The sequence below is a fragment of the Nyctereutes procyonoides genome, unplaced genomic scaffold (assembly GCF_905146905.1).
Source record: "Nyctereutes procyonoides isolate TBG_1078 unplaced genomic scaffold, NYPRO_anot_genome, whole genome shotgun sequence".
Lineage (NCBI taxonomy): Eukaryota > Metazoa > Chordata > Mammalia > Carnivora > Canidae > Nyctereutes > Nyctereutes procyonoides.
The window spans coordinates 60,087,082-60,113,333 of NW_026575146.1; the positions used below are offsets into that span (position 1 = coordinate 60,087,082).

Below are 26,252 nucleotides of genomic sequence, written 5' to 3' on the forward strand. Positions count from 1 at the left end.
GCACTTATGCTGCCCCTTACTGTCACCACCAACATCCTATCTCAGGCTGAGAGACAGGCTTCACTATCCTTCAATGGGCAAGTTGTCAAGACAGGTTAAGAGATAGTTGGACGTTTATGTGCCTACATTCACCTCTACAATAATTCTATTCATTTGTCATTATCCCCACTGGACGTGAGCTCCTCACAGCAGAAACAATGTCTTGTGCACCTCTGCATCCCCAATGCCAGGAACATAACATTGTTTAATTAATAAGCACCCTTTGTGGAGTGAAAAACTGGAAGTTACAGCCATGTGACCATATGGCTTCAGAGTTACAGTCAGAGAAAGCAATGCTTGCAGATTAATTTCTTTTGGTTTTCTGTTTTCTACCTCATCTGGCACCACATTCAGAGTAGAAATGATCATTCAGTAAAGAAGTCACAAATTTTAACGTGCCCCTTATGCAAGAGGGGCCAGAAGGCCCTCTTTTATATATTAATTACCTAATTCAAGAAATACAAGGCATTCTATATAAATTTGAAAATCTTATTTGCAAAACTCTTTCTATTAGCTCAGGGGCTTTACCACCACCACTCAGAGCAGTGAAATTCCACAGCTGGTGAGAAGTGGAGCCTAATCTAGCTTCTCTGCCCTCTATGCCCCGTGCTCTCTCTACTTTGCACATACTGCCACCCCTCTGACCGACTACTATGGTCTCTAAATCCCCACATGCCACTAGCTCCGGCATTTTAGGAGACTACCTAATGTGAGAGTGCTTGCATATTCCCCCCACCCCACGTATAAACTGAAGATCATGACACCAGCTTTTCTGACTAGAGAAAATCAAAGAAGCACAGCCAGATATGAGGCACATATTGCAAGAGCCACTGTTTGTTTTGGGTTCTCACCTTCTTTCCTCCCTTTTAAGTACTTTTCTTCACAATGAAGGCAGTGACCAAAGTAATCAAACCGTGGGATTCTCTAATGCTGAGCCATCAGTTAGGGTACACTGGATCATCAAAATCACTTGATGTAAGGTTTTTTAAAATGCGTATTTCTGCACCCCAACCATGGAGATTTTCAATCAGGAGGTCTGGGGTAGTGCCCAGGCACCTCTAGGCTTTTAAAGTTCCCCAGGGGATTCTGATGTGCAGCCAGGTTTGGGGAAAACTGATCTGGGTCAGAGTCTCCTCAAAACATTGAGTCAGCTGTCTCCTCCTATCTCTGATTACATTTGAAAAGATGAATCATCATTTCACTTTCTTCTTCTTCTTTTTTTTTTTTTTAACTGAGTTGAAACCAAGAGTCAATGTGAAAACTTCTTATTTCCTTTATCTGAGATTGAGTTCAGGTGTCTACTCCACTTGGTCCAAACACTGCATCTTCTAAAGTTCTTATGGGCAAAGGACATCAGTCCAGGACTTAGGAGAAGAATCCCTCCTCCATTCAGTCCTGGCATCATGTCGTAGTCCTAATGAGCAATGGTTAGGAAGTCCCTGGATGAAAGGGGTAGATGATACTGTGATTTCTAAAAGAAATAAACATTTGGTCTTTGGTCTCTGTTTCCGTCACAGAGCTCCACGATCCCTTGGAATTTCCTAAGTGATAAGAGCTAAAAAGGTGTTTCTGTTATGTCATCTTCAATTGGGTTGAATGGTAGGACATCTAACTGGTGTCCAAGAACTGCTTGGTTGGTGTGAGGAAAACCCCAACACACACACACACAAACTGGGTGCAGCATTTCTGGCTGGCTCTGGGGATCCTTCAGTTCTGAGTTATTGGGAGCATTTTTTTTTAATTTTTTTTTATTTATTTATGATAGTCACAGAGAGAGAAAGAGAGAGAGAGAGAGAGAGAGAGAGAGAGAGGCAGAGACATAGGCAGAGGGAGAAGCAGGCTCCATGCACCAGGAGCCCGACGTGGGATTCGATCCTGGGTCTCCAGGATCACGCCCTGGGCCAAAGGCAGGCGCTAAACCGCTGCACCACCCAGGGATCCCAGTTATTGGGAGCATTGCAGGTGCATCTTAGAGTGAGCCAACAGTCAGTCTTGCCTCCCTCTGTCCTCCCAGAGATGAGCCAGGACCAGGAAACAGTAGCAACATTGGGATGCGTGTAGCTTATTTAGTTCCTTAGTTCCACCTTGTCCTCCCCTCAACCACGCTACAAATGATACCCGGCCTGTGTCAGCAGACAGCAGTAAGGTAACCTCAGGCTCTTCTGCTCCTTTGTGTTATTAGAACAGTCTGATGTGACACCTGAGCAAAAATGGTTAATTCCATTGGCTAGGCAAACCTGATGGTGAAACCACAGGCCAGACTGCAAAAAGGACCGGAATGAGGACCAGAATTTGTCACGGCTGTCTCCTTCTTCTCTGCTGCTTTCTTTAGTTTATCTCTGAAGAGCTTCTGTGGGCTACATGGCTGAAGAGGCCCTCTGCCTCCCCATCCATCCTTCCATCCCCCACCTGTTGGGTAGAGAGTGAGCTTCATCATTTTTCAGTCCAATTTCATAATTTGCAGGTCACTTATAACTCAGTTCAGAGCCAGGTCACTTAACAACTTTTTGAGGTAAAATTCACATACCATACAACTCACCAATTTAAAGTGTACCATTCAATAGTTTTTTGTATATAAAGAGAGTTGTGCAACAATCACTACAACAATTTTTTAAAAAAGATTTTATTTATTTATTCATGAGAGACATAAAGAAAGAATAAGAGACACAGGCAGAGGAAGAAGCAGACTTCCTGAGGGGAGCCTGATGTGGGATTCAATTTCAGGACCCTGGGATCATGACCTGAGCCAAAGGCAGATGCACAACCACTGAGTCACCCCAGTGCCCCACTACAATCAAATTTACAGCATTTTCATCATCCCCATATGAAACCCTATATATACCCTTATCAGTCATGCCAACACATCCCCTCCTAGTCCTAGTCTTAGGCCACCACTAACTACATTCTGGCTCTAGGAGCTATCATAGACATTTCATATCCATGGAATTATACGACATGTGATCTTTTGAGACAGGCTTCTTTCACTAGAGGTTCATCCACACTGCAGATGGAATTAGTACTTTGCTCACTTCTGAGGCTGAGTGCTGTTCCACTGGATGGGTACACCAAAGTGTATTTATCCATTCATCAGCTGCTGCACATTGATTCGTTCCCCTTGTGGCTATGAATAACGCTGCTATGAACGTTGGGGTACACGTGTTTGTATGGATACGTATTTCATTTTCTCTTGGTTATTTTCCTCTCTAGGAGAAGAGTGCTTGGTCATACAATAACTCTAGGTTAACATTTAGGGGAACTGCCACGGTCCAGTCCCACTTGAAATTCCAATCTCATATCCTTTTTTATTGTCCCCCTACTCCCAGAATAGGGTAAACCTGTAGTTTAGTTATCTTGCAGTGGGAGAGGTAAATACCCCCAGGTTGGGTCTGGTTCAGGCCAGTAAGTGGCCTTTGATCAGAGCCTAGGACCCCTGTGCCTGTGGCTTATCTCCGTTCTGTGTCCCCTGAGGACACAGGAACCCTGGAGTCTTTGATGTCACTGAGGGCTCCAGGGCCTGGGATGAGGCCCTGAAAACAACCCAACAGCCCTCCCCACACCCAGGCATGGGGTCCTTCAGGAAACCTCCTTCCCACCTTCAGAAACTCCAGGCAAGAATCAGGTGTCACATTTTATTAAGAGCACCCTCAAGCCTCAAGATATCCAGCATCCTTTTCTTTCCCCCATAGATAAGAGGGGAAGAGAACAGAAGACATTCTCTTCAGGTCCCTGGAAGTTCCTTCTCCTTGTCTCTGGAACCCCTCTCTGTATTCTACATTAGAAAGGCTAGTGGACAGTTCAGCCTCTGCCACTCCTCCATCCTCCACCCTCATTTCCCAGCTCTGTACCCCAGAGACTTCCCTTCTTGAATCTGACCTTTGTGACTTCAGTAACTTTGTTCTCCACAAGGAGCTGTCTCCCAGGTGCTTTTGTCCCCATGTGTCAGCTGGGTGGAAATGGGACAGGAAAGTACTTTATCCATAACTCCCATCAACCCATTCAACTGAAAACAAACCTCTTTTTTATCTGAGTTGCTTTCAGAGAATTAGCCAAAGCTTGACCTCTTTCCTTCTAAAACCAACACCCATTATTGCTCTGGCCAGAACACCCCCATCTCACCTTCCCTTCCCTCACATTAAGGCTAGGCCCTCTTTTCGCAGGCAGGGATCAGATGGGATCCAAGCCACATGTGTGACTCCTATGGGATCACCAGGCTGATCTCTAGTCCCTGGGTCAGTCATGCACCAGGGAAGGCCGGTTTCCTCTTCCCTCTCTGTCTCCAGCTGCCTATGAGTTTCTCCATTTTCAAGAGGGGGCTAGCCATCATCTGCTGTCATCACATTCCAGATAAACCCACATCAAGACCTTGGTTGCTGACTTTGGGGAGGTTGCTAAGGCTGGTTCCAGATAACCTGCTGGCTCCTTGCAGTTCTCACCCTTTCCTGGGCTCTTGATCTTTGCTCATTTCCCCAAAACCCTGGCTGCCCTTCTTTCTCACTCTTAGGCTGCCTTCTCTTATTTTTTCTCTATAAGGCCAAGCAGGATGGGGAAGATTAGATTTGTTTTTTGGATCAGAAATAATTAACACTGACTGGTGGTGTACATTGGTGAGGTTATTACTATGCTTATCATATTGCAATATTTATGACCTAAATTCTAATTTTCCATTACCAAATATGTGCAACACAGAGTGATCTGTAGCCTAATCACACCTGCACATGTGTACACGTGTGCACGCATGCACACACACACACAATTCAGCTAGGTCTTTCCAGGATCTTCTATTATAAAGGGTACAATGCTAAATTAAATAAATTGGAAACACACATAACCCCTTGGCCAAGTTCTTCAAATGTTTTCCTGTTGCTGTTGCTTAGCAATTGAACTGATTTTTAAAGATTTTTTTTCTATGTCTTTACAAAAAATCATTTGTGTCTCTGATAAATTATTTAGGAAATAAAATATAAGTAAAAAGACGACACTAAATAATATCACCTGCAAGTCCTCCACCCAGAAACTGTTAACATTTTGGTATCTACCCCTCTGGTATTTTGTTGAGGCATATGGATTTATGAGCCAAGCAAATGTGCAGAGAAATCAGTGTGAATTTTATTTGGACACTGTTGTCAAAACACCCAGGCCTTCCCTTGGTCTAAGCTGAGTCTGTTCCTAAATCTCAGTTGTACAGAGAGGAGCCCAGAGCAAGGAATGAAGTGGGCAGAGAAGGAGGAGCTTAGACCAGACAAAGGAAGGGATACAGTGAGGAGTGTGGCTCCCTCCTCAAGACTCTGGTGGAGGATGTGGGGGTCCTGAAGATACTAACCTCTGAGGGCCAGACAGGGGACATATGCCCATTCCTCAGACTATCACAGTAGCTGAAAAAGGTGAGGTAAGAGCAGCCATCTGCCCTGACTCTACATGGAGAAGTGGCCCCAGGGGAAGGCTGGCTTCCCACAGACAGCCCCTCCCCACCTTTGGGGTCTAGGCAGCCAGTCCCATTTGTAGCCAATACAAGTTTCATTCCTTCTTGTTTGAGGGATTCAGTTAAAAGAACAAGGAGGAAAGGAGAGCACTGCTTTTTCAGAAGAAGCTCAATTAAAGGCAAAGCATGGAGAGAGGACAAGAAAGCATTAGGGAGGGATCCCTGGGTGGTGCAGCGGTTTGGCGCCTGCCTTTGGCCCAGGGCGCGATCCTGGAGACCCAGGATGGAATCCCATGTCGGGCTCCCAGTGCATGGAGCCTGCTTCTCCCTCTGCCCGTGTCTCTGCCTCTCTCTCTCTCTCTCTCTCTCTGTGACTATCATAAATAAATAAAAATTAAAAAAAAAAAGAAAGAAAGCATTAGGGAGATATGGCTAAGAAAGCATGCCTTATCTGAGCTTCAGAGCCCCGTCCCTGCGCATCCCACCCCTATGAGCCCAAGGGGATGTGGCAATAGCAACAGGATGGGTCATCCAGACTTGCATTCAAATTGGCCTTTCCTGCACCTGCTTTGAGTGTTACTACTGAAAAGCCTCACAATGTAGTAAGACCACAGAGGCCTGAGTTCAAATTCATCCATGCAACTGAGGAAGGGGTGCTAGACCTCAACTCTCTCTTTATATGTAAAATGAGCCTAATGGTGTCTAGACCACGCATTGCTCCAAGAATGAAACAGAGTAGTGTAGTGGGTTAAATAATGTTCCTCAAGTATGTATGTCCACCTGCAGCCTCAGAATCTGTATCTTATTTGAAGTAGGGTATTTGCAGATATAATTAGTTAAGAGGAGTCATCCTGGATTAGGGCGGGCACTGTGTCCTTAGGATGTGGCTGGTGTCCTTCTACGAAGAGGAAAGGACATTCAAAGATACACATAGGGAAGAAGGTCATTTGAGGTTGGAGATAGAGATTGGAGTACATTCTCCTGCTACAAGCCCAGGAGACTGCCAAGGCTTGCCAGAATCTGCCAGAAGCTAGGAAGGAGCAAGAGAGCATTGTGTCCTAGAGCCTTCAGAGGGAGTGTGGCCTGTGACACCTCATTTCACATGTCTCACCTCCAGAAATGTGAGCACAGTCTGTTGCTTTAAGCCACCCAGTTTGTGATAACTTCTTAGGAGAGCACTGGGAAGCTCACAAAGGTACCTGTGTAAAGTTTCTGGTGCAGAGCTAGAATGTGCTGGTGTTCTCTCCCTTCCCTTCTCCTGCCACTGAGCTTGCACCAGCTTCAGGGACACAGGGACAGAGTTCAAGGGGTCTCTGAGGGCACAGAAGCCACGCTTAAAAGCAAAACCAAAATTTCTCAGTAGGCTGGGCTTCAGTCAGTTCCTCAGAGCCTGTTTTGATTTGAATTTCCCTCATGTTACAAGGAAGCCTGAGCTGGATGGAGATGACATTTTTTCTTCCCTTGCTTGAAGTACCTTAAGTGACAACATTTGTTTTGGCTGTTTATTGGCTTCTATGAGGGGAGCTGACGCAAGAGCAATTATTTGCTGTTGTGCTTTCTTTTACATCTTTTCCTGAGGAGTGGTGCCAAGTTCTGATGTGTCAATTGGTGGAGATTTTCTTCTGCCTTGAGCTGGTGTGGCAGACGATGGTGAAGCCGCCACGGTTGGGTAAGTGTGAGTAAAATTTCACTCCACATCACTGGAGGCAGGAGGAACTTTGCTTTGGCAATTATGCTCAGGCGCACCAACAGGCTAATTTCTGGCCGTCTCTAAAATAGTGGGATTTCTTCTGCTTGCTTGTCTACTTATTATATGTGGTAGGAAGTTTTAGGAGATGAGGGTTTTTTTTTTTTCTGCACAAAGTAAATGTGCAGTGAAAAAAAAAGAACTATCATGCGATTGTCTCTCAGCTTAGAATTTGGGAAGGTCAATCAAACCTAAAATTTTTCGTGTTTTGTTTTGTTTTTACATTAGACATCTGTTTGTGGTTATACCTTTGGCAGGCAATCACTGTTCCACACACAGGCCAGCCTGTGTTTACCAGCTATGCTCTAAGTATAAGCTGTTTAAAAGAAAGAACAACAACAAAAAACCCCAACCACAATTAAAATAACTTATAATACAGGCAAGCATTATTTTTAGAAAATATATGATTCAATTAGAGCAAGATTAACTAACTGAGAGAAACCTGCAGCCATTTTTCTCTATTGCTCACTGCCTAGGTGCACATGGTAGGAAAGAGATGACTACAGGTTCATGTGGGACAGCGTTGAAGTGAGCAGCTTGGGTGAAATTGCCTACAAATAAGGCCTTCTAACGCTGCCCTTCTGTGGTTCCGTGGAAGGGAATCACAGACATCCATTGACAAAATGCACAGTGAGATACTCAAGTGTCAGCAGTAATCAGATGTAGTCTCAGGAGTCAAATGCCAATTGACTGGCTATTCTTCAAGCTCCCTTCCAAGCCTAAGAGTCAATGAATGGATGAATCATATTGCTCTTGTCTCTCAGGAGTGGTCTATGCACGTTCATCACCTGGACTGTCACTCCCAGCAGCTTTTCCTTATCTGTGCCTTCCAGGTGTCTTCTCTCCATATTTCTCTTCTGTGTGAGCCTTTCCATTCAACTGGAGCTCTTCCTGGGCAAGGACCACACCTTTTAGGTTCTTTCAATCCCATGTACCTGGGAGAGTGCTTCAAGACATGTACAGGCACTCACTAGGTGTTTGTTGAGTTGTAAGTGATTTGATTTGATGAATCTGCAGCCGAATCCCCAGATGTGGGAAGTTTGTGGAAGATACAGGGGGCAACGTGGGGTTGATTTGAGAAGGAGACAGTGCAAATGAACTCAGAGACAGTATTTCAGGTCATGTTCCGAGTTCACTTGGTTTAAGACTCATGGGACAGATTCCACAGGTTGTTGTGTGACATTTTTTATTCCACATAGAAATGTCCAAGTACAGGATGTGCCTTCACTGGGGCATGCTCAAGTTACCATATAATGAAGCACCTGCAGCCTGACCTCCTTCTGTCACAACCTGGCTCAGTCTTTAATCGACCTACAGAATTCCAGGATGGATGAGCGAATCTGAAAGTTTATCTTGCCCTAATCAGCAAATTGCCTTCTCACCATCTCTAACACCTTGGGGGCTGGTTCCCAGTTTTTATTTTCCAAACCTTTAATATCAACCCCCTCTGCTTCTTGGAGCTTTCTTCCCTTGGCTCTGAGATACTAAGGTGGGGGAGCTTCTTATATTCTTAGGGCCATTTCTGCTTTATCTTTTTCCCTGGTCTCCTACACCTGCTCTCCTAATTTGGAGGTATTCATCAGAGTTCAGACCTTTTTTTTTCTCTAAGCTACATTTTTATACTCTCCTTCTCAGAGAGTTAATTCATTCCCCAATGTCAATTAGCATTTGCATATTGGAAATAACTTTTTCTATCTTTCATCCCTGAATTCTATTCAAATATTAGACTTTCATTTTTCTTGAATTGTTTCAATTACTTTGACTCAAACCCAATTCATTTCATAGAACCCAGCTCTAAAACTTGGCTCCTGATCCAGTATTTCCTTTGTCCCACCCTTCTGCAGTGGCATCAGGATTGTCTTGATTGTCAGGCCTCAAAACCACAGTCCACTTGTTGCTGCTCCTTCTTTCCTGAATGGCTGATCACTTGTTAATTGTTTTGACAATTGTCTTATAATAGGTTTCTTCTTCCTCTACCTTTCTTCTGTTTTCTGACCCTGAATCAGGGGGTTTCAAACATTTGGATTAATACCATGACCCCCTAATTGAGTGACTGGCATTCCATTTCACTCCCTCAATTCTATACAGACAAAACCAAACCAAACCAAAAAACAAAAAAACAAACAAACAAAACCAAAACAAAACAAAACAAAACAAAGCAAAAAACAAACAAAAAACCCACCAGCTTTGATCTATTTCAAATACTCCTTTGGTATTTTCTTTTTCTTTTTTTCTTTTTTTTTTTAATTTTTATTTATTTATGATAGTCACACACACACACACACACACACACACACAGAGAGAGAGAGAGAGAGAGAGAGGCAGAGACATAGGCAGAGGGAGAAGCAGGCTCCATGCACCGGGAGCCCAACGTGGGATTCGATCCCGGGTCTCCAGGATTGCGCCCTGGGCCAAAGGCAGGCGCCAAACCTCTGTGCCACCCAGGGATCCCTCCTTTGGTATTTTCACTCAGTTGTTGAGTAACTATCACTATCTCTTCCTGGCAGGTCTACCTGACATTAAGCCCTTGACATTTTTGTCTCAACATATATTTCCAGCCTAGATATGCCACTCAACAAGCTCTGCATCTGTGAATCTCTGAGATTACTTCTAACATTTCTGTAAGAGCCTCAAGAGTGGCTCCAACTCCCCAAATCCCACTCATCTTGGAAGTATCCTACCACTCAACTTCAGTGGTTTGGGTATTTTTAGTAAAACCTTTCACATCACTTCTTGTCATTTTTCACATGTTCAGATTTTTAGCTTTCTGACTACGTGATCATGTCTTCAAGGGCAGGAACCCTCTCTTACAGGAATCCTTATCTTGATTCCCCACCTTGATTTGAATTGATTCCCAATTCAAAGACTTGAAAAAGTGGGAGCATAGTTATTTATTGGCTAAAAAGTTGAGATTCAATTTGAATGTAAGTTAAACTTGAACTGAAGTTACATTGACTAATGTCTCCTGATGCCTACCTCAGAGACCATGCCATCAAGAGAAGTAGGTTCCCTAGTAGCCTGGGAGACAAGGGCAGGACACCAATCTGAGCAAGACTCTTCACCAATCTAAAAAAAGTGGCCTTTGCTTCTTTTCTTTCTCAAGCCTGAGAACTTGGGACTTCATGACTCTTCGCAGAGCCACCAGAAAATGTTCTCAAATCTTATATCCTATGCTGCTCTGTTCTATTTCATACCATGATGACACCTCAACCACTAGGGTGTGTTCATAGGCAAAATTGTTAAGAATTACCCAGAAATTCATTAAGAATGACCTAGAAATTAAGAAATTCAGCTAAGCTGATCACTTGATTGAAAACTGTTGTTTTTGTTTTGTTTTGTTTTGTTTCTGCTCATGTTCCAATATATTCCTTAGAGAATAGCTTGCCTAACAACAGAGAGTTACAATGAGTATCCACTGCCTGATGGAAGCTCCAACACAAACAAATGCATACTTAAGGAATCTACAATTAAGATAAAAATGAAAAATCATGCAGGCCTGAAGAGTAATATACTTATATCCAAACAAAGGTTAATTTTAAAAAAGGAGACTGAAGAGGGAGCATAGTTATTTGAATGCATTCATTTCATCTCATGGAAAAGAGTCATCTCTATGCTCTGTTGACCAAAGGAGTACCCTACATATGGATGCTCTGTAAATGTTCCTTGAGTTAATCAATTTTGGCAATGCACTCTATAAGTTCTCCAAATACTCTTTCAGGCTTTGCTAGTCTGCATATAAAAGAGTTCATAATTCCCTAATATTGAAGGTTTCCAGAACCTACTCTTTCAGAAAACGCCATTTTCCTAAGGCACCCAGAAGGCAAATATCTCATTGAGATGTCCTGGCATTTTGAGAGAGGTTGGTGAGGGGCTTGAGATACCTATGGGAAAATTCTTTGTGGGGGACAACCTGATAAATAATCTTACTAAAGAGATATTCTTTTAACCTCCTGTCACTTGTGGAAATGCTTCCTTCAACATGCACCTTTGCTTAAGCAATTCCAGGGGTGATGACGTCCTCACCCCATTAGCAGCCCATTCCACAGTCAGTGACTTAAACTGATGAAAATTTCTTTCTTATTTGGAGCCAAAATTATTAACCAAATACAGTTTTTTTAAATAAAAGATTTTATTTATTTATTCATGAGAGACACAGAGAGAGGCAGAGACACAGGCAGAAGGAGAAGCAGGCTCCTTGTGGGGAGCCCGATGTGGGACTCCATCCCAGGACCCCAGGATCATGACCTGAGCCTAAGGCAGACCCTCAGGTGAGACCCTCAGGTGCCACCCAGGTGCCCCCCAAATTAAGTTTTCTGTTTCTCCATTAGAGGAAGAAATCAACTGGGGGCCAGTAGTCTCAGAGTATGATGCTAAATTGCCATGCATGTACTCATTCATTTGTCCATTCAGCGAACAGTCATAATCCATTATAAACAGTTATAAACACTCACAATACATGCATGCATACACGCAAACACGCCCAAAGAAAAACAAAATTGTTATAAGAACCTCACACAGTTCAAAGATCTCTCGTTCTAGCACAGAACACAGATGTGTAACCAATTATTATACCAGCAAGGAGGTAAATGCTAACACTAGTTAATAGCAGAAAACAATTAAGGCAGAAGGAACAGCTTAGAGCAGTTAGGAAAGGCTTATGTCCTTGTGTTGAAGGCAGAAGAAGGTAAGGCCCCTTAAGGAAATATTTATGATCCAAGATAGTTTCTTTGAGCTCAAGTAGAAACTGAGATAGAGTAAAAATAATATTAGACAAAATAAACTGAGATCAGATATGAGAGATTAGAAACTCAGAACACCTGTGAGGACCCAGTCATGGAAAGCACACATTATTATTTCTGTGGCTGAGGCAGGAGGGACCATATTTGAAAGGGTTCTGTAGCTCATGCTAAGGAGAATTTTACCTAATAAACCATGGGAGCTATTGAAGTGTTTTTAAGCGGGAGTGCCATGATTGCATTTGATAATTTCGTATTTAAGAAATTCTGCCTGCCAGGTAAAGGACTAGTTCATTCAACCAATATTAGTAGAGTGCCAGCTTCCTGCCAGACACAGCTCTAGGGACTGAAGGATATTAGTAAGCAAAACAGACAAAGATCTCCATCCTTTTAGTGATTATATTCTTAGGGATGATGGCAGCTGATAATCTAACATAACAAATGAGTACATTATATGGTATGTTAGCTGGTAATGAATGCTTTGGAAAAGTGAGAGACTAAGGAGAGTTGGGAATGTTGGAGAAGTGGTACTATTGTGATTTTGCATGACACTGTCTCACCAGAAAGAGCAAGGAATGGCTCTGGATGTAGGGAGATGCACACTGGCAGCAAGGTCAGCCCTTGGGGCAATGGATCTGGGGAAGAAGTTCCACAGGCCTAGAAGTAGGTTTAGGGACATTTAGAGAATTCCAGAGTCCCAAGAACCCAAATTGTGATGGGTGGTGGGTCAAAATTCCAGAGGACACTCTTAACAAACACCTCACACTGCAGGAAGCCACATGGCCATTATTGGGTTCTCTATAGCATGGGGCTCAAGGTAGATGTCCCTCTTGCCTGGCCTACTAGACAGATTTAGAATTTTATTCTCAGTGAAATGTTGTGCCATCAAAGGATTTTGAGCAGGATGCTCTGCTACAATATAAGGAGGGATGACAAGATACTGAATTAAAGTGACAGCAGTGAGGTATTAGAAAGAAGAACCATCATCCAGAAATATTCTGGCACAGAATTAACAGGGCTGGGGGATGGGCTGGATTTGTAAGATGAGAGATGTGTAGGTTTAAGATGACACACCCAAGATTCTGGCTTGAGGTGGGTGTTATAATTATTGGCATTATAGGAAAATGGGGCACAAAGAGTTTTTATGAAGTACCCAGGGCCTTAGAGGCTCATAATTCCTAGACCCAGGATTGGAGCTCAGATGTGTCTGACTTTAGTGTGTGAGACAAGGCACAGAAGATGCTATCCCTAGAAAGAAGAAGGTGGCTGGTTGGAAAGTACCTTCATAGTAATGTTTTGTCTATCTCTCTGTTGGCCAAAGGTGGCAGTGTACAAGGAAAGTCCCCTAGGATGGGCAAGGAAGAAGGGGAAGTTATAGCCAGGGGTGGATGAGCCAGGCATCCTTTCTGTTGTTAGAACATGTTACCTGCTAATGTTTTGAGCTCTAGAAATAAGAATGCTGGGCAAGTGCAGTATTAAGATGATATCTTGTCTGAGTGCATTTGTATTTTCAATAAGGAAGAGAGTCTTCAAGTCCAGCTAAGGCCCAGCATTTCCCTATGGAAAGCACTTAATGGAGCTCCCAGTTGTTACCGACTAATAAGTCCCTTCCTAAAGTGAGAACAGGACTACAGCCCACTGTGGATCTCACAGTCCCTTCTAGCTACTGCCTCATTGCACTCTCCCTTTATAGCACTCTTCTCTGAAGCTCTGCCTATACTGTTTTCTCTGTACCCTTACCTCTCATTTTCTCTCCACTTTCCACAGGTTCTCATCTACACCAAATCTACCAATGTCATGCTTAGCAGGCTCACTCATGACCTCCACGCTGCTAATGCTAACTGCCAGGAGCACTGGCTCAACTGAGTACTCCCTCCTTGTAGCACTGTGTCTTAAGTTCCAGATTTCAGTATAATTAAGATATGGCGAGGCTAACAGATCAGGAGATAATGGCCATTGAAAAAAAATAGTTTGTTGTGTTCTCAGATCCTGAGAGGAGGCATGCCACACTGCAGTGGCCACACAGAGAAGCACCAGGGTCAGAAAGGAGGTAGAGCAGAAGGGGAAATGTGGCCAGAAGCCTTTATTGTGGTTTCCACAAGAAGGAATGGGCAAGGCAGGGTAAGCAGGCTTAAATTTTCTAGTTTGAAATAGTTCATCAAGATTTGGAACTAGGGGCTCTCCCTTGTTGTGTGGTACCTGGCCCTGGGGTAGTTAGGGCAGTAAAGGAGGTGGTTGGAGTTAGGGGTTCTGGATTACTTTGTTTGCATTTGAAAGACGCCCTTTGAGTGAATTGTTTACTGTCTGAAGAATTGGCTAATCCTGGGAGGGGCAGTCCCTGCATGACCAATATGCATCACATTTTCAAAATATCAGAAAACAGAAAATAAAAGACAGGATTAGGTTGCATTTTTGCCCTTCCCCTAAATCTATTTTGCTAGTGCTCTCCCTCCCAGAGATCCATACAGGTTGGAATGCCCCACATCTCAATCCTTGGACAGTTTTTCTCCTGTGTTTCCTGGTGGTAATGTCATGCAGCCCCATGGCATTAAGTAACATGTAGACATTGAAGACTCCCAATTTTATCTCCGCCCCAATTCTGGACTGTTACCCAACTGCTTACTAAACATCTTCATGGGGATGTCTAGTTGGCATCTCAAACCACATACATGCCAAACATATACTGATTTCTGCTTCTTGATCTGTTTCGGTCTTCTCCAGTTTAAAACGAGTACTTCCATTGCCTTAATGCCTCAAGCCTCAAATCTGGAAATTTTCCTGGATTTGTCTATTTTCATCAAACTTCATATCCAACCTGACGGTAAACCCCATAATGTCTTATTTGAAAAGATAAGAGACATAAGTAAATAGAAGGACATGCTATGTTCATATCTGGAAGACTTAACATCATTAAGATAGCTCTTTACCTCCAGTGGATCTACAGATTCAGTGCAACTCCTCTATCAAGATTCTAGCTGCCTTTTTGTGTGTGTGTTTGTGGACAAGCTGATCCTAAAATTCATATGGAAATGTAAGGGGGCCAGACTTTCTGTGAAGGAAGCCTGTTAGCTAATCTACATGGCTGCACCCTGAGGGGGAAACTTCTAAGGAACCCACCTCTAGGGCATGGTGTAATCCTTTCCAGAGACCTTGGAAGGCTGGTGCTCTTTGTACATTCATCCTCTGAGTCACTCCAGAGCACCAGTACGTACTGGCAGGAAGCCTTCTAGGTGTCTTGTGTACTGGTTTTTTAAGCAGCTGTCTAGGGGATTTCCCACTCCTACATCATCTGACTCCATTGACCAAAAGCTTGAATTACTCCTTTCCAGGGGACTTTGAGAATCAGAGATGTCTCTGGGCAGGCTGCTGCCCCCAGAACACTGAATAAATAGCAGACTGATGTACATACCCCAGTTCTCTCTGTGAGAGAAGCCTCTTTGCTTCTCCTAGAGTTTCAACCTGAGGGGCAGGTTTAAAGTCTTCAGGTTTAAGGTCTTGTACATCTTTAGTGGCCTGCAGAGATGCTCTCAAGGACCACAGGCTATAGATGCCATCTTGGTGCTCTCCCTCTGCCTTGCTTCCGCTCACCAGCATGATCCAGCAGAAGGCTTATATTAGTCATCAGGGTCCCAGATTTTTGTGACTGCTACCCAGAGAATACTCTAGATTGCTTGGCCCTGCTGGCCAATAGGATTTACACTTCCAGCCCACAGGACTGTACTATTTGCATACTTTCACTAGCTGTTGCCTAAGGATCTGACTTTCAACCAACCTGAATCTAGGTATAAGATCCTGCTCTTTGGGCTACTGACAGGTCTTGGCACATCCTCCACTACTGGGAGCTATTAAAAATAGAATCGGCTGCTTGGACAAGCACAAAGGTTTGCAAGACAACAAAGAGCTGGAGCAGGGTTGAACAGCAAGTTTCATCTTGTATATGAGACCAATTCTTCCAGACTGGGAGAAGTAGTTGTTTCATCTACTGTGTAGAAACACAGAGAATCAGGCAAAATGAAGAAACTGAGGAATATATTCCAAAGTCTTCAATAAAGAGTATTAGAAATATTGGATAGCCACACTCAAAAGAATGAAACTGGACCACTCTCTTATACCATACACAGAAATTAATTCAAAATGGATTAAAGATTTGAATGTAAGACCTGAAACCAAAAAAGTCCTAGAAGAAAACCCAGGGGATGAGCTCCTTGACATTAGACTTGGTGATGATTTTTGAATCTGGCACCAAAAGCAAAAACAACAAAAGCAAAAATTAAAAGTTAGGATTGTGTCAAAATAAAAAGCTTCTGCACAGCAAAGGAAATCATCAATAAAATTAAGTACCTGCTACATGGGAGAAAATATTTGCAAATCATTTATCTGATAAAGGATTAATATCCAAAATATCTAAAGCACTCATACAACTTGTGACACCTGGGTGGCTCAGTGATTGAGTGTCTGCCTTCGGCTCAGGTCATGATCCTGGGGTCCTGGGATTGAGTCCCACATTGGGCTCCCAGTGGGGATCCTGCTTCTCTCTCTACCTATGCCTCTGCCTCTTTCTCTGTGTCTCTCATGAATAAATAAATAAAATCTTTCTAAAGAAAAAAAAAAAGAACTCCTACAACTCAGTAGTAACACACAAACAACAGAGTCAAAATAAAAATGGGTAGAGGATCTGAGTAGACATTTAAAAAAAAAAAAGACATACAAATAACTAACAGGTACATGAAAAGATGTTCAACATCAGTAATCATCAAGGAAATGCAAATCAAAACCACCATGAGATATCACCTCACACTTGTTAGAATGGCTAGTATTGAAAAGCAAGAAATAACAAGAGCTAAAAAAAAAAAAAAAAAAAAATAACAAGTGCTGGTGAGGATGTGGAGAAAAGGAAACCCCTGTGGACATTGGTGAGATTCTAAATTGGTATAGCCACTCTTGAAAACGGTATGGAGGTTCCTAAAATTTTTTTTTAAATTAAGCTACCAGATGATTCAGCAATTCCACTTCTGGGTATTTATCTGAAGAAAATGAAAATGCTGGGCAGCCCAGGTGGCTCAGGGGTTTAGTGCTGCCTTCACCCCAGGTCCGATCCTGGCGGCCCAGGATCGAGTCCCACGTCGGGCTCACCACATGGAGCCTGCTTCTCTCTCTGCCTCTCTCTCTGTGTCTCATGAATAAATAAATAAAATCTTTAAAAAAGAATGAAAAGAAAATGAAAATGCTAACTCAAAAAGATATATACACCCCATGTTCATTGCAGTATTATTTACAATAGCCAAAATATGAATCAACCTAAGTGTGTGTGTGTATAATGGAATATTGCTCAGCCAAAGAAAGAATGAAATTTTGCCATTTGCAGCAACATGGATGGACCTCAAGGGCATTATACAAAGTGAAATAAGTCAGAGAAAGACAAATACTATATGATTCAGTTAAATGCGGAATCCAAAACAAGCAAACATACAAACTAAGCTCATAGATACAAAGGACAGATTGGTGGTTGCCAGAGGTAGGAATTTAGGGGGTGGGAAAATGGGTAAACTGGTTTCATTTTATTTCTAGTTTTTAAAGAGGTTGAAAAAAAAAAGCAGAACTTCTTGGAGAAAGGTTAATTGAATGCTTGGGGAGCAGAGACATGATCAGCTTAAGGCAATTTGTACAGAAAGCAAACAAACTTCCCAAGATTAATAGGATTGTGTGAAAAGGAAACAGAGGCTTCCTTGAAGGGTCTTCCAGTGGCTGAAATTATGATTTAGGCTATAAAAGAAAAATTATTATCGTTCATCAAAATGGATCAGAGACCTAAATATAAGAACTAAAGCTATAAAACACTCAGAAGAAACTAGGTATAAATATTTGTAACCTTGGATTTGGCAATGGTTTCTTCAATATGACACCTAAAGGATATGCAATAGAAAATAGATAAATTGGGCTTCATAAAAATTAAATTAATTTGTACTTTAAATTACATTAAAATAGAGGGGGAGGGGCAAGATGGCGGAAGAGCAGGGTCCCCAAATCACCTGTCCCCACCAAATTACCTAGATAACCTTCAAACCATCCTGAAAATCTACGAATTCAGCCTGAGATGTAAAGAGAGACCAGCTGGAACGCTACAGTGAGAAGAGTCCGCGCTTCTATCAAGGTAGGAAGACGGGGAAAAAGAAATAAAGGAACAAAAGGCCTCCGAGGGGGAGGGGCCCCGCGAGGAGCCGGGCTGAGGCCGGGGCGAGTGTCCCCAGGACAGGAGAGCCCCGTCCCGGAGAAGCAGGAGCTGCACCAACCTTCCCGGGGGAAAGGGGCCCGCAGGGAAGTGGAGCAGGACCCAGGAGGGCGGGGATGCCCTCGGGCTCCCGGGGACACTAACAGGCACCTGCGCCCCGGGAGAGTGCGCCGAGCTCCCTAAGGGCTGCAGCGCGCACAGCGGGACCCGGAGCAGCTCGGAGGGGCTTGGGCGGCGGCTCCGCGGAGGGGGCTGCGGGGCGGGAGCGCGAATCCAACAGCGCAGGCCCCGGAGCACAGGGCGCCGGGACACAGCCCAGGATCCGGCCTCCCCCGGGACAGGCAGAGGCCGGGAGGGCCCAGGACAGCGAGGACGCTCCTGCCCCGAGCTGAGCAGATCAGCGGCCCCGCCCCGGAGCCTCCAGGCCCTGCAGACGGAGAACCGAGAGCCCCGAGCCCCGTAGTTCCTGCGGAGGCTGAATCCAGGCTTCCAGAGTTGCCATAGCAACTGCGGCTGATCCTCCTGGGGCCCCACGGGGTAAACAACCCCCGCTGAGCCCTGCAGCAGGCAGGGGCAGAGCAGCTCCCCCAAGTGCTAACACCTGAGAATCAGCACAGCAGGCCCCTCCCCCAGAAGACCAGCTGGACCGACCAGTGATACTCCCCCGTGTTCCAATACAACTTGTTTTTGGCCACTCTGCACTGAGCAAAATGACTAGAAGGAAAACCTCACCTCAAAAGAAAGAATCAGAAACAGCCCTCTCTCCCACAGAGTTACAAAATCTGGATTACACTTCAATGTCAGAAAGCCAATTCAGAAGCGCTATTCTACAGCTACTGGTGGCTCTAGAAAAAAGCATTAAGGACTCACGAGACTTCATGACTGCAGAATTTAGATCCAATCAGGCAGAAATTAAAAATCAATTGAATGAGATGCAATCCAAACTAGAAGTCCTAACGACGAGGGTTAACGAGGTGGAAGAACGAGTGAGTGACATAGAAGACAAGTTAATGGCAAAAAGGGAAACTGAGGAAAAAAGAGACAAACAATTAAGGGACCATGAAGACAGATTAAGGCAAATAAATGACACTCTAAGGAAGAAAAACCTACGTTTAATTGGGGTTCCCGAGGGCGCCGAAAGGGCCAGAGGGCCAGAATATGTATTTGAACAAATCCTAGCTGAAAACTTTCCCAATCTGGGAAGGGAAACAGGCATTCAGATCCAGGAAATAGAGAGATCCCCCCCTAAAATCAATAAAAACCGTTCAACACCTCGACATCTAATAGTGAAGCTTGCAAATTCCAAAGATAAAGAGAAGATCCTTAAAGCAGCAAGAGACAAGAAGTCCCTGACTTTCATGGGGAGGAATATTAGGGTAACAGCAGACCTCTCCACAGAGACCTGGCAGGCCAGAAAGGGCTGGCAGGATATATTCAGGGTCCTAAATGAGAAGAACATGCAACCAAGAATACTTTATCCAGCAAGGCTCTCATTCAAAATGGAAGGAGAGATAAAGAGCTTCCAAGACAGGCAGGAACTGAAAGAATATGTGACCTCCAAACCAGCTCTGCAAGAAATTTTAAGGGGGACTCTTAAAACTCCCCTTTAAGAAGAAGTTCAGTGGAACAATCCACAAAAACAAGGACTAAATAGATATCATGATGACACTAAACTCATATCTGTCAATAGTAACTCTGAACGTGAATGGGCTTAATGACCCCATCAAAAGGCGCAGGGTTTCAGACTGGATAAAAAAGCAGGACCCATCTATTTGCTGTCTACAAGAGACTCATTTTAGACAGAAGGACACCTACAACCTGAAAATAAAAGGTTGGAGAACCATTTGCCATTCAAATGGGTCTCAAAATATACCCTAAAATCTATAGAACACTTCTGAAAGAAATTGAGGAAGACACAAAGAGATGGAAAAATATTCCATGCTCATGGATTGGCAGAATTAATATTGTGAAAATGTCAATGTTACCCAGGGCAATTTACACGTTTAATGCAATCCCTATCAAAATACCATGGACTTTCTTTAGAGACTTAGAACAAATTATTTTAAGATTTGTGTGGAATCAGAAAAGACCCCGAACAGCCAGGGGAATTTTAAAAAAGAAAACCATATCTGGGGGCATCACAATGCCAGATTTCAGGTTGTACTACAAAGCTGTGGTCATCAAGACAGTGTGGTACTGGCACAAAAACAGACATATAGATCAATGGAACAGAACAGAGAACCCAGACATGGACCCTGAACTTTATGGTCAACTAATATACGATAAAGGAGGAAAGACGATCCACTGGAAGAACGACAGTCTCTTCAATAAATGGTGCTGGGAAAATTGGACATCCATATGCAGAAGAATGAAACTGGACCACTCTCTTGCACCATACACAAAGATAAACCCAAAATAGATGAAAGATCTAAATGTGAGACAAGATCCCATCAAAATCCCAGAGGAGAACTCAGGCAACACCCTTTTTGAACTTGGCCACAGTAACCGGAGAAGGACAAACAGTGTATGTTCTCATTCATTTGGGGAATATGAATAATAGTGAAAGGGAATATAAGGGAAGGGAGAAGAAATGTGTGAGAAATATCAGAAAGGGAGTCAGAACATAAAGACTTCTAACTCTGGGAAATGAACTAGGGGTGGTGGAGGGGGAGGAGGGCGGGGGGTGGGGGTGAATGGGTGACGGGCACTGAGGGGTACACTTGACGGGATGAGCACTGGGTGTTATTCTGTATGTTGGTAAATTGAACACCAATAAAATTAATTAAAAAAAATTACATTAAAATATTTGTGCTTCAAAGAACACTATCAAGAAACCAAAAAGAAAATTTGCAGAATGAGAGAAAGTACTTGAACATTATATATTTGATAAACAATTTGGCAATTTCTCAAAAAATTAAACATAGAGTTACCATTTAACCAAACAATCCCACTCCTACATGTCCAAGAGAATTGAAAACATGTCTACACAAAAACTTGTACATGAATGTCTATAGCAGCATTATTCATAAAGGCCAACAAATAGAAACAACCAAATGTCTGTCAACTGATGAATGGATAAACAAGATGTGGTATATTCATAAAATAAAATAGCATTCATTCATAAAAAGTAATGAAGTACTGATATGTGCTACAATGTAAGTGAATCTTGAAAATATTAAACTCAGTAGAAGAAGCTAGATTCAAACGGCTACATAGTGTATGATTCCATTTTTATGAAATATCCAGAATAGGCAAAACCATAGGAGACAGAAAGTACGTTGGTGTTTGCCAGAAGTTGGAAGAAGAGGGAAGGGGAATTGGGAAATTTCTGTTGTTGGATAGGAGGTTCCTTTTTGCGGTAATGAAAATGATACAAAATTAGATAATGGTATGGGTTTCACAATTCTGTGAATATACTGAAAACCACTGAATTGTACCACTGAATTGTCCATATTTTAAATGTATATATATTTTATACATATTTATTATTTATATATTTTCATATATACATTTGTACACACATACATCCTTTATTGTATGTCAATTATACTTTGATAAGGCTGTTGGAAAAAATAAATTTAAAGAACAAATAGGGCAGCCCGGGTGGCTCAGTGGTTTGGTGCCTCCTTTAGCCCAGGTTGTGATCCTGGACACCTGGGATCGAGTCCCACGTCGGGCTTCCTGCAGGGAGCCTGCTTCTCCCTCTGCCTGTGTCTCTGCCTCTCTCTCTCTCTCTGTGTGTGTGTCTCTCATGAATAAATAAAAATCTTAAAAAATAAATTAAAAAAGAACAAATATATATTTGTATGTAATCTATACCTTTCTTTTTTTTATTTTTTTAATTTTTTTAAATCTATACCTTTCTACAGACTACTTCTCATCTCTGCTAGTGCCACCACTCAATCCAAACTATTATCTCTGTAAAAACATTCCTCACCTATCATCCTGCTTCTAGTCTTATCCAACCCAATGTCCTTCTCAAGAGTCTATTGTTCACACCAAAGCTGAGTCCTATTTTAAAAATGTAATGAGATCATGTCATTCACCTGATCCAGGACTTCTGTTGGCTTTCCATCACACTCAGAGATGCTCTGCTTTTACCAGATTTAGATATATGGCTCCAGCCAATTTCCCTTGGAGAAATGATTTCATGGCTAATAAAATTTTGAAAGCCTCTTTGAGAACAGAGGCTTTGTGAAAGAGACAGAGTTTCGGATAATCACCAGTATGGGTTATTCATGAGAACTGGTTCAGTTCATAGTCAGAAAAGGAAGAAGAGCTTCTAATTTGGATTGATAAAGAACAACCTGCTTCCTCTTACCTCATCTCCCATCTCTAGGCAACCGGCTTTTAACTTGACTTCCAGGGGCTCTGCTCTACCCCAATCTACCACTGCCAAGACGACCAAGAGGCAGGAGACTAGGGTACAGTGGAGCTCCTGGTAGGGAAGTTATAACTTATCTTCCAGGGGCTTGTTGACGAGTCATTTCCCTGTTTTCAGGAAGGAGTGAATCAAGAAATCATGAGACCCAGCAAAACTGCAGCAGACCCTGAGACTTTCAATTGTTCATTTCAGATCGGGTACAGAACATGTTCCTCCTCCTGCTAATTTTGAGCCTGGGAATGCAGCTTCACCAGACATCAGGTAAGAAAGAGCCAAAGGAGGGACCTGAGGAAGAGGAGTAGGTAGTTGCCCCTAGCTGAAGCCGATGATGAGAATGAGGTCCTCAGGCTGAAGGATTTCTTTGAAAGAAAGTGCAATTACTGTCTGTTAACATGCACAATAAAAAGAGTGGTGCCCAGGGTGGCTTGTGCTTGCCTGTATCCTTGTCTTACAGAAACAATAACCATATGGCAGATGAGGAAACTGGAATTCAGAAAAGGTATTTAATTTACCCAAGATGACGCAGCCGATAGGTGGCACAGCAAGGTTCCTACACAACTAATGTCCTTAGAACCTTAGAACCATCATCATGCTACGGTGATGATGATAATCAAGCATGGCAGAGAAGCCCTCATCTTCCCACTTTGGAGTGGGTTTTTGGAGTTAAATTTGATGACAGACATGTATTGAATGTTGATACTGGGCATTCACAAAACCAAAAAGTACGTTGTGATGAATTATGTTTAAGAACTAACCAAAGGGAAACTATAAACATATTGTATCTTGCTTTCTCCTCAAATTTAGAATTCTTTGTTTCTTCCCACAATACAGTATCTGGATAATATTAGTTCAAATATTAATTACCTGCCTAAATTGGACTGCCTTCTCTTCAAGGGTTTTTTTTTTGTTTGTTTGTTTGTTTGTTTGTTTGTTTTTTGGTAAGTCTTATCATTTCATGTCTTCCTACGTAAGGAGTTTTAACTTCAAAGATTTCTTACAGAAGCAACCTGAGGGAAGAAAAGTAACAAAGGGATCTGAGGACTGATAAGAATGCTTACTCCTGGGGAAGGGAAGAGATCTGGGATGAGGATAAAAACTACAATCTTTTAAGATTATGTATTTATTTATTCACAAGAGACACAGAGACAGAGAGAGTCAGAGACATAGGCAGAGGGAGAAGCAGGCTCCATGCAGGGAGCCCAACGTGGGACTCGATCCCTGGTCTCCAGGATCACACCCTGGGCCGAAGGTGGCACTAAACCCCTGAGCCACCAGGGCTGCCCTAAAAACTACAGTCTTAACCATTATGTTTCCCAGGTCTTTTTCTTTTTTGACAAGAAATATACATTAAAAGAAGTATTATACCCTTGCCTAGCTATTAAAAGAAATATAGTTTTACTTGTATAAGAAAAATATAAATTTTAAAATATAAGAATTCTTTTAAAAAGAATGCTTTAAAAGGCATATGAAGGCAATCAGGCTATGGCATCCAGTGCCCGAGGAGAGCCATGGCTGTCAGGTTGGCCACGCAGATGGCCTCATTCCCTTACTCTGGTTGTTCACCCCTAAATTTGCACCTCTTTTTGAGAACGAAAAAAAAAGATAATATGAATTGAAGGGATTCAATTCCTTATTACCCTCTCTATGTAAATTTCTAAATTTTAAAAAGAATGCTTGAAACAGCATTGTTAGTCCTTCCAAAAAAGCCCAAAACAACCAAATGCCCATCAACAGGATAATGCATAAATTGTGGTATATTAACCGAATGGAAAAATATACAGCATGCAAATAAATTAATTACAAAAATAATGCACCTACATTTAAGAGTCTTAGCAGCATAATATTGAGCTAAAAAGAACACAAAAAATCAAGCACAGAAGGCAACATATAGTACAATGTCCTTTTTATAAACAATATATTGCTTAGGTATCTATGATAAAGCTTAGAAATAAGCCAGATATTAAGAAACACAATATACAGGATGTTGATTACCTTTGGTGAAGGAAGTAGACCTATGTCATTAGTCATGTTCTGGTTCTTGGGGTAGGTGGTAGATTCACAGATGTCTTCATTTTATTTGATTTGACCATCTGTTAAAATTTTTCTTTTTTTTTAATTTTTTTTTATTTATTTATGATAGTCATACAGAGAGAGAGAGAGAGGCAGAGACATAGGCAGAGGGAGAAGCAGGCTCCATGCACCGGGAGCCTGACGTGGGATTCGATCCCGGGTCTCCAGGATCGCGCCCTGGGCCAAAGGCAGGCGCCAAACTGCTGCGCCACCCAGAGATCCCAAATTTTTCTGTATTTAAACTTTTATGTTGTAAAAGATACCACAGGTACAGGAAATCACATGAAACAAGTATAAAGCATCATGTTATCGTAAGGTGAACATTTGTAACCATCACCCATGTCAAGTAGTAGGACTGTATCAGACTTCTCTGAAACCCTTTATCTGCCCTGTCCTACATAGCCTCATTCTCATAACACTGTACTATCTACCCTTTTCTCCATTAAAAAAATTTCTTAAATATTACTAAGAGAAATCTTAGTAAGCACTCAGCAAGATAGGTTCTTCATAGTTTCAGAATCAACGAATACAGTTATCACTCATTCTAAAGGCTCTCTATATTTCACCAGACATGCTGTGACTTATTTAGCCAGTCCTTTATTGAGAGAAATCAAGTTGCTATAAGTGTTTATGCATAGATTTTTGTGAAGAATATGGGTTTTCATTTCACTTGAGTAAATACCTAGCAGTAGCACTGGTGGGTCATGTGGCAAGTATATATTTAACTTTATAAGAAATCACCAAAGCTTTCGATAGTGGCTAGACTATTTTTGCATTCCCAGCAAAGTATGAGAGCTCTAATTATTCCACATTCTTGGCAGCACTTGGTATTGACACTGTTGTGTTTTTTAAAGTCATCCTAATAGGTGTGTAGAAGTATCTCTAGTTTAATTTGCATTCCCCTAATATCTAGGGATGATAAGCATATTTTCACATGGCAATTGGACATCCATATGTCTTCTCTGGTAAAGTTTGTGTTCAACTATTTGACCATTTTTAATTGGTCTGTTCATTTTCTTATTAAGTCTTTAGAGTCTTTTATCAGATTGTGATATGCAAATATTTTCTCTCAGTCCATGGCTCATCTTTTCATTCTCTTGACAGTGTCTTCTGGACAGCAAAGATTTTAAATTTGGTAGAATCCAGTTTATCTTCTTTTTTCTTGTGTGGATTGTGCTTTCGGTGTCATGTCTAAGAACTCTAGGTAGCCCAGGCTCTCAAAGATTTTCCTATGTTTTCTTTGAAACACTTTGTAGTTGTACATTTTATATTTAGGTTTATAATCCATCTTGAGCTAATTATCATAGAAGATATAAAGTATATGTCAAAGGTCACTTTGTGTGTGTGTGTGTGTGTGTGTGTGTGTGTGTGTGATGTCCAGGTTCTTCAGCCTCACTTGTTGAAAAGACAATCCTTTCCTCATTGAATTGTCTTTGCATGTTTGTCAAACATCAATTGGCCATATTTGTGTGGGTCTATTTCTAAACTCCATTCTTCAATCTGTTCTTTGTGTATATATTTTCACTCATAGCACATTCTTCTGATTTCTATAAAATTATCATTCTTTTTTTTCTATATTTTTATTTCAAAACCTAAGGACATCTTGTAACCCAGATACTTTTAAGAGG

General features: G+C 42.2%; 1 protein-coding gene across 1 annotated transcript in view; it reads left to right on the forward strand.

Moving 5' to 3' along the window:
• Positions 1 to 6,928: 6,928 nt before the first annotated feature.
• PDCD1LG2 (programmed cell death 1 ligand 2) overlaps positions 6,929 to 26,252 on the forward strand; it is a 60,159-nt gene continuing 40,835 nt past the window's right edge. Inside the window, exons 1-2 of the mRNA XM_055309439.1 lie at positions 6,929 to 7,127; positions 22,747 to 22,815. Coding sequence (XP_055165414.1) covers positions 7,055 to 7,127; positions 22,747 to 22,815 — 142 coding nt within the window. The 5' untranslated portion in view covers positions 6,929 to 7,054. The remainder of the gene's footprint in view (positions 7,128 to 22,746; positions 22,816 to 26,252) is intronic.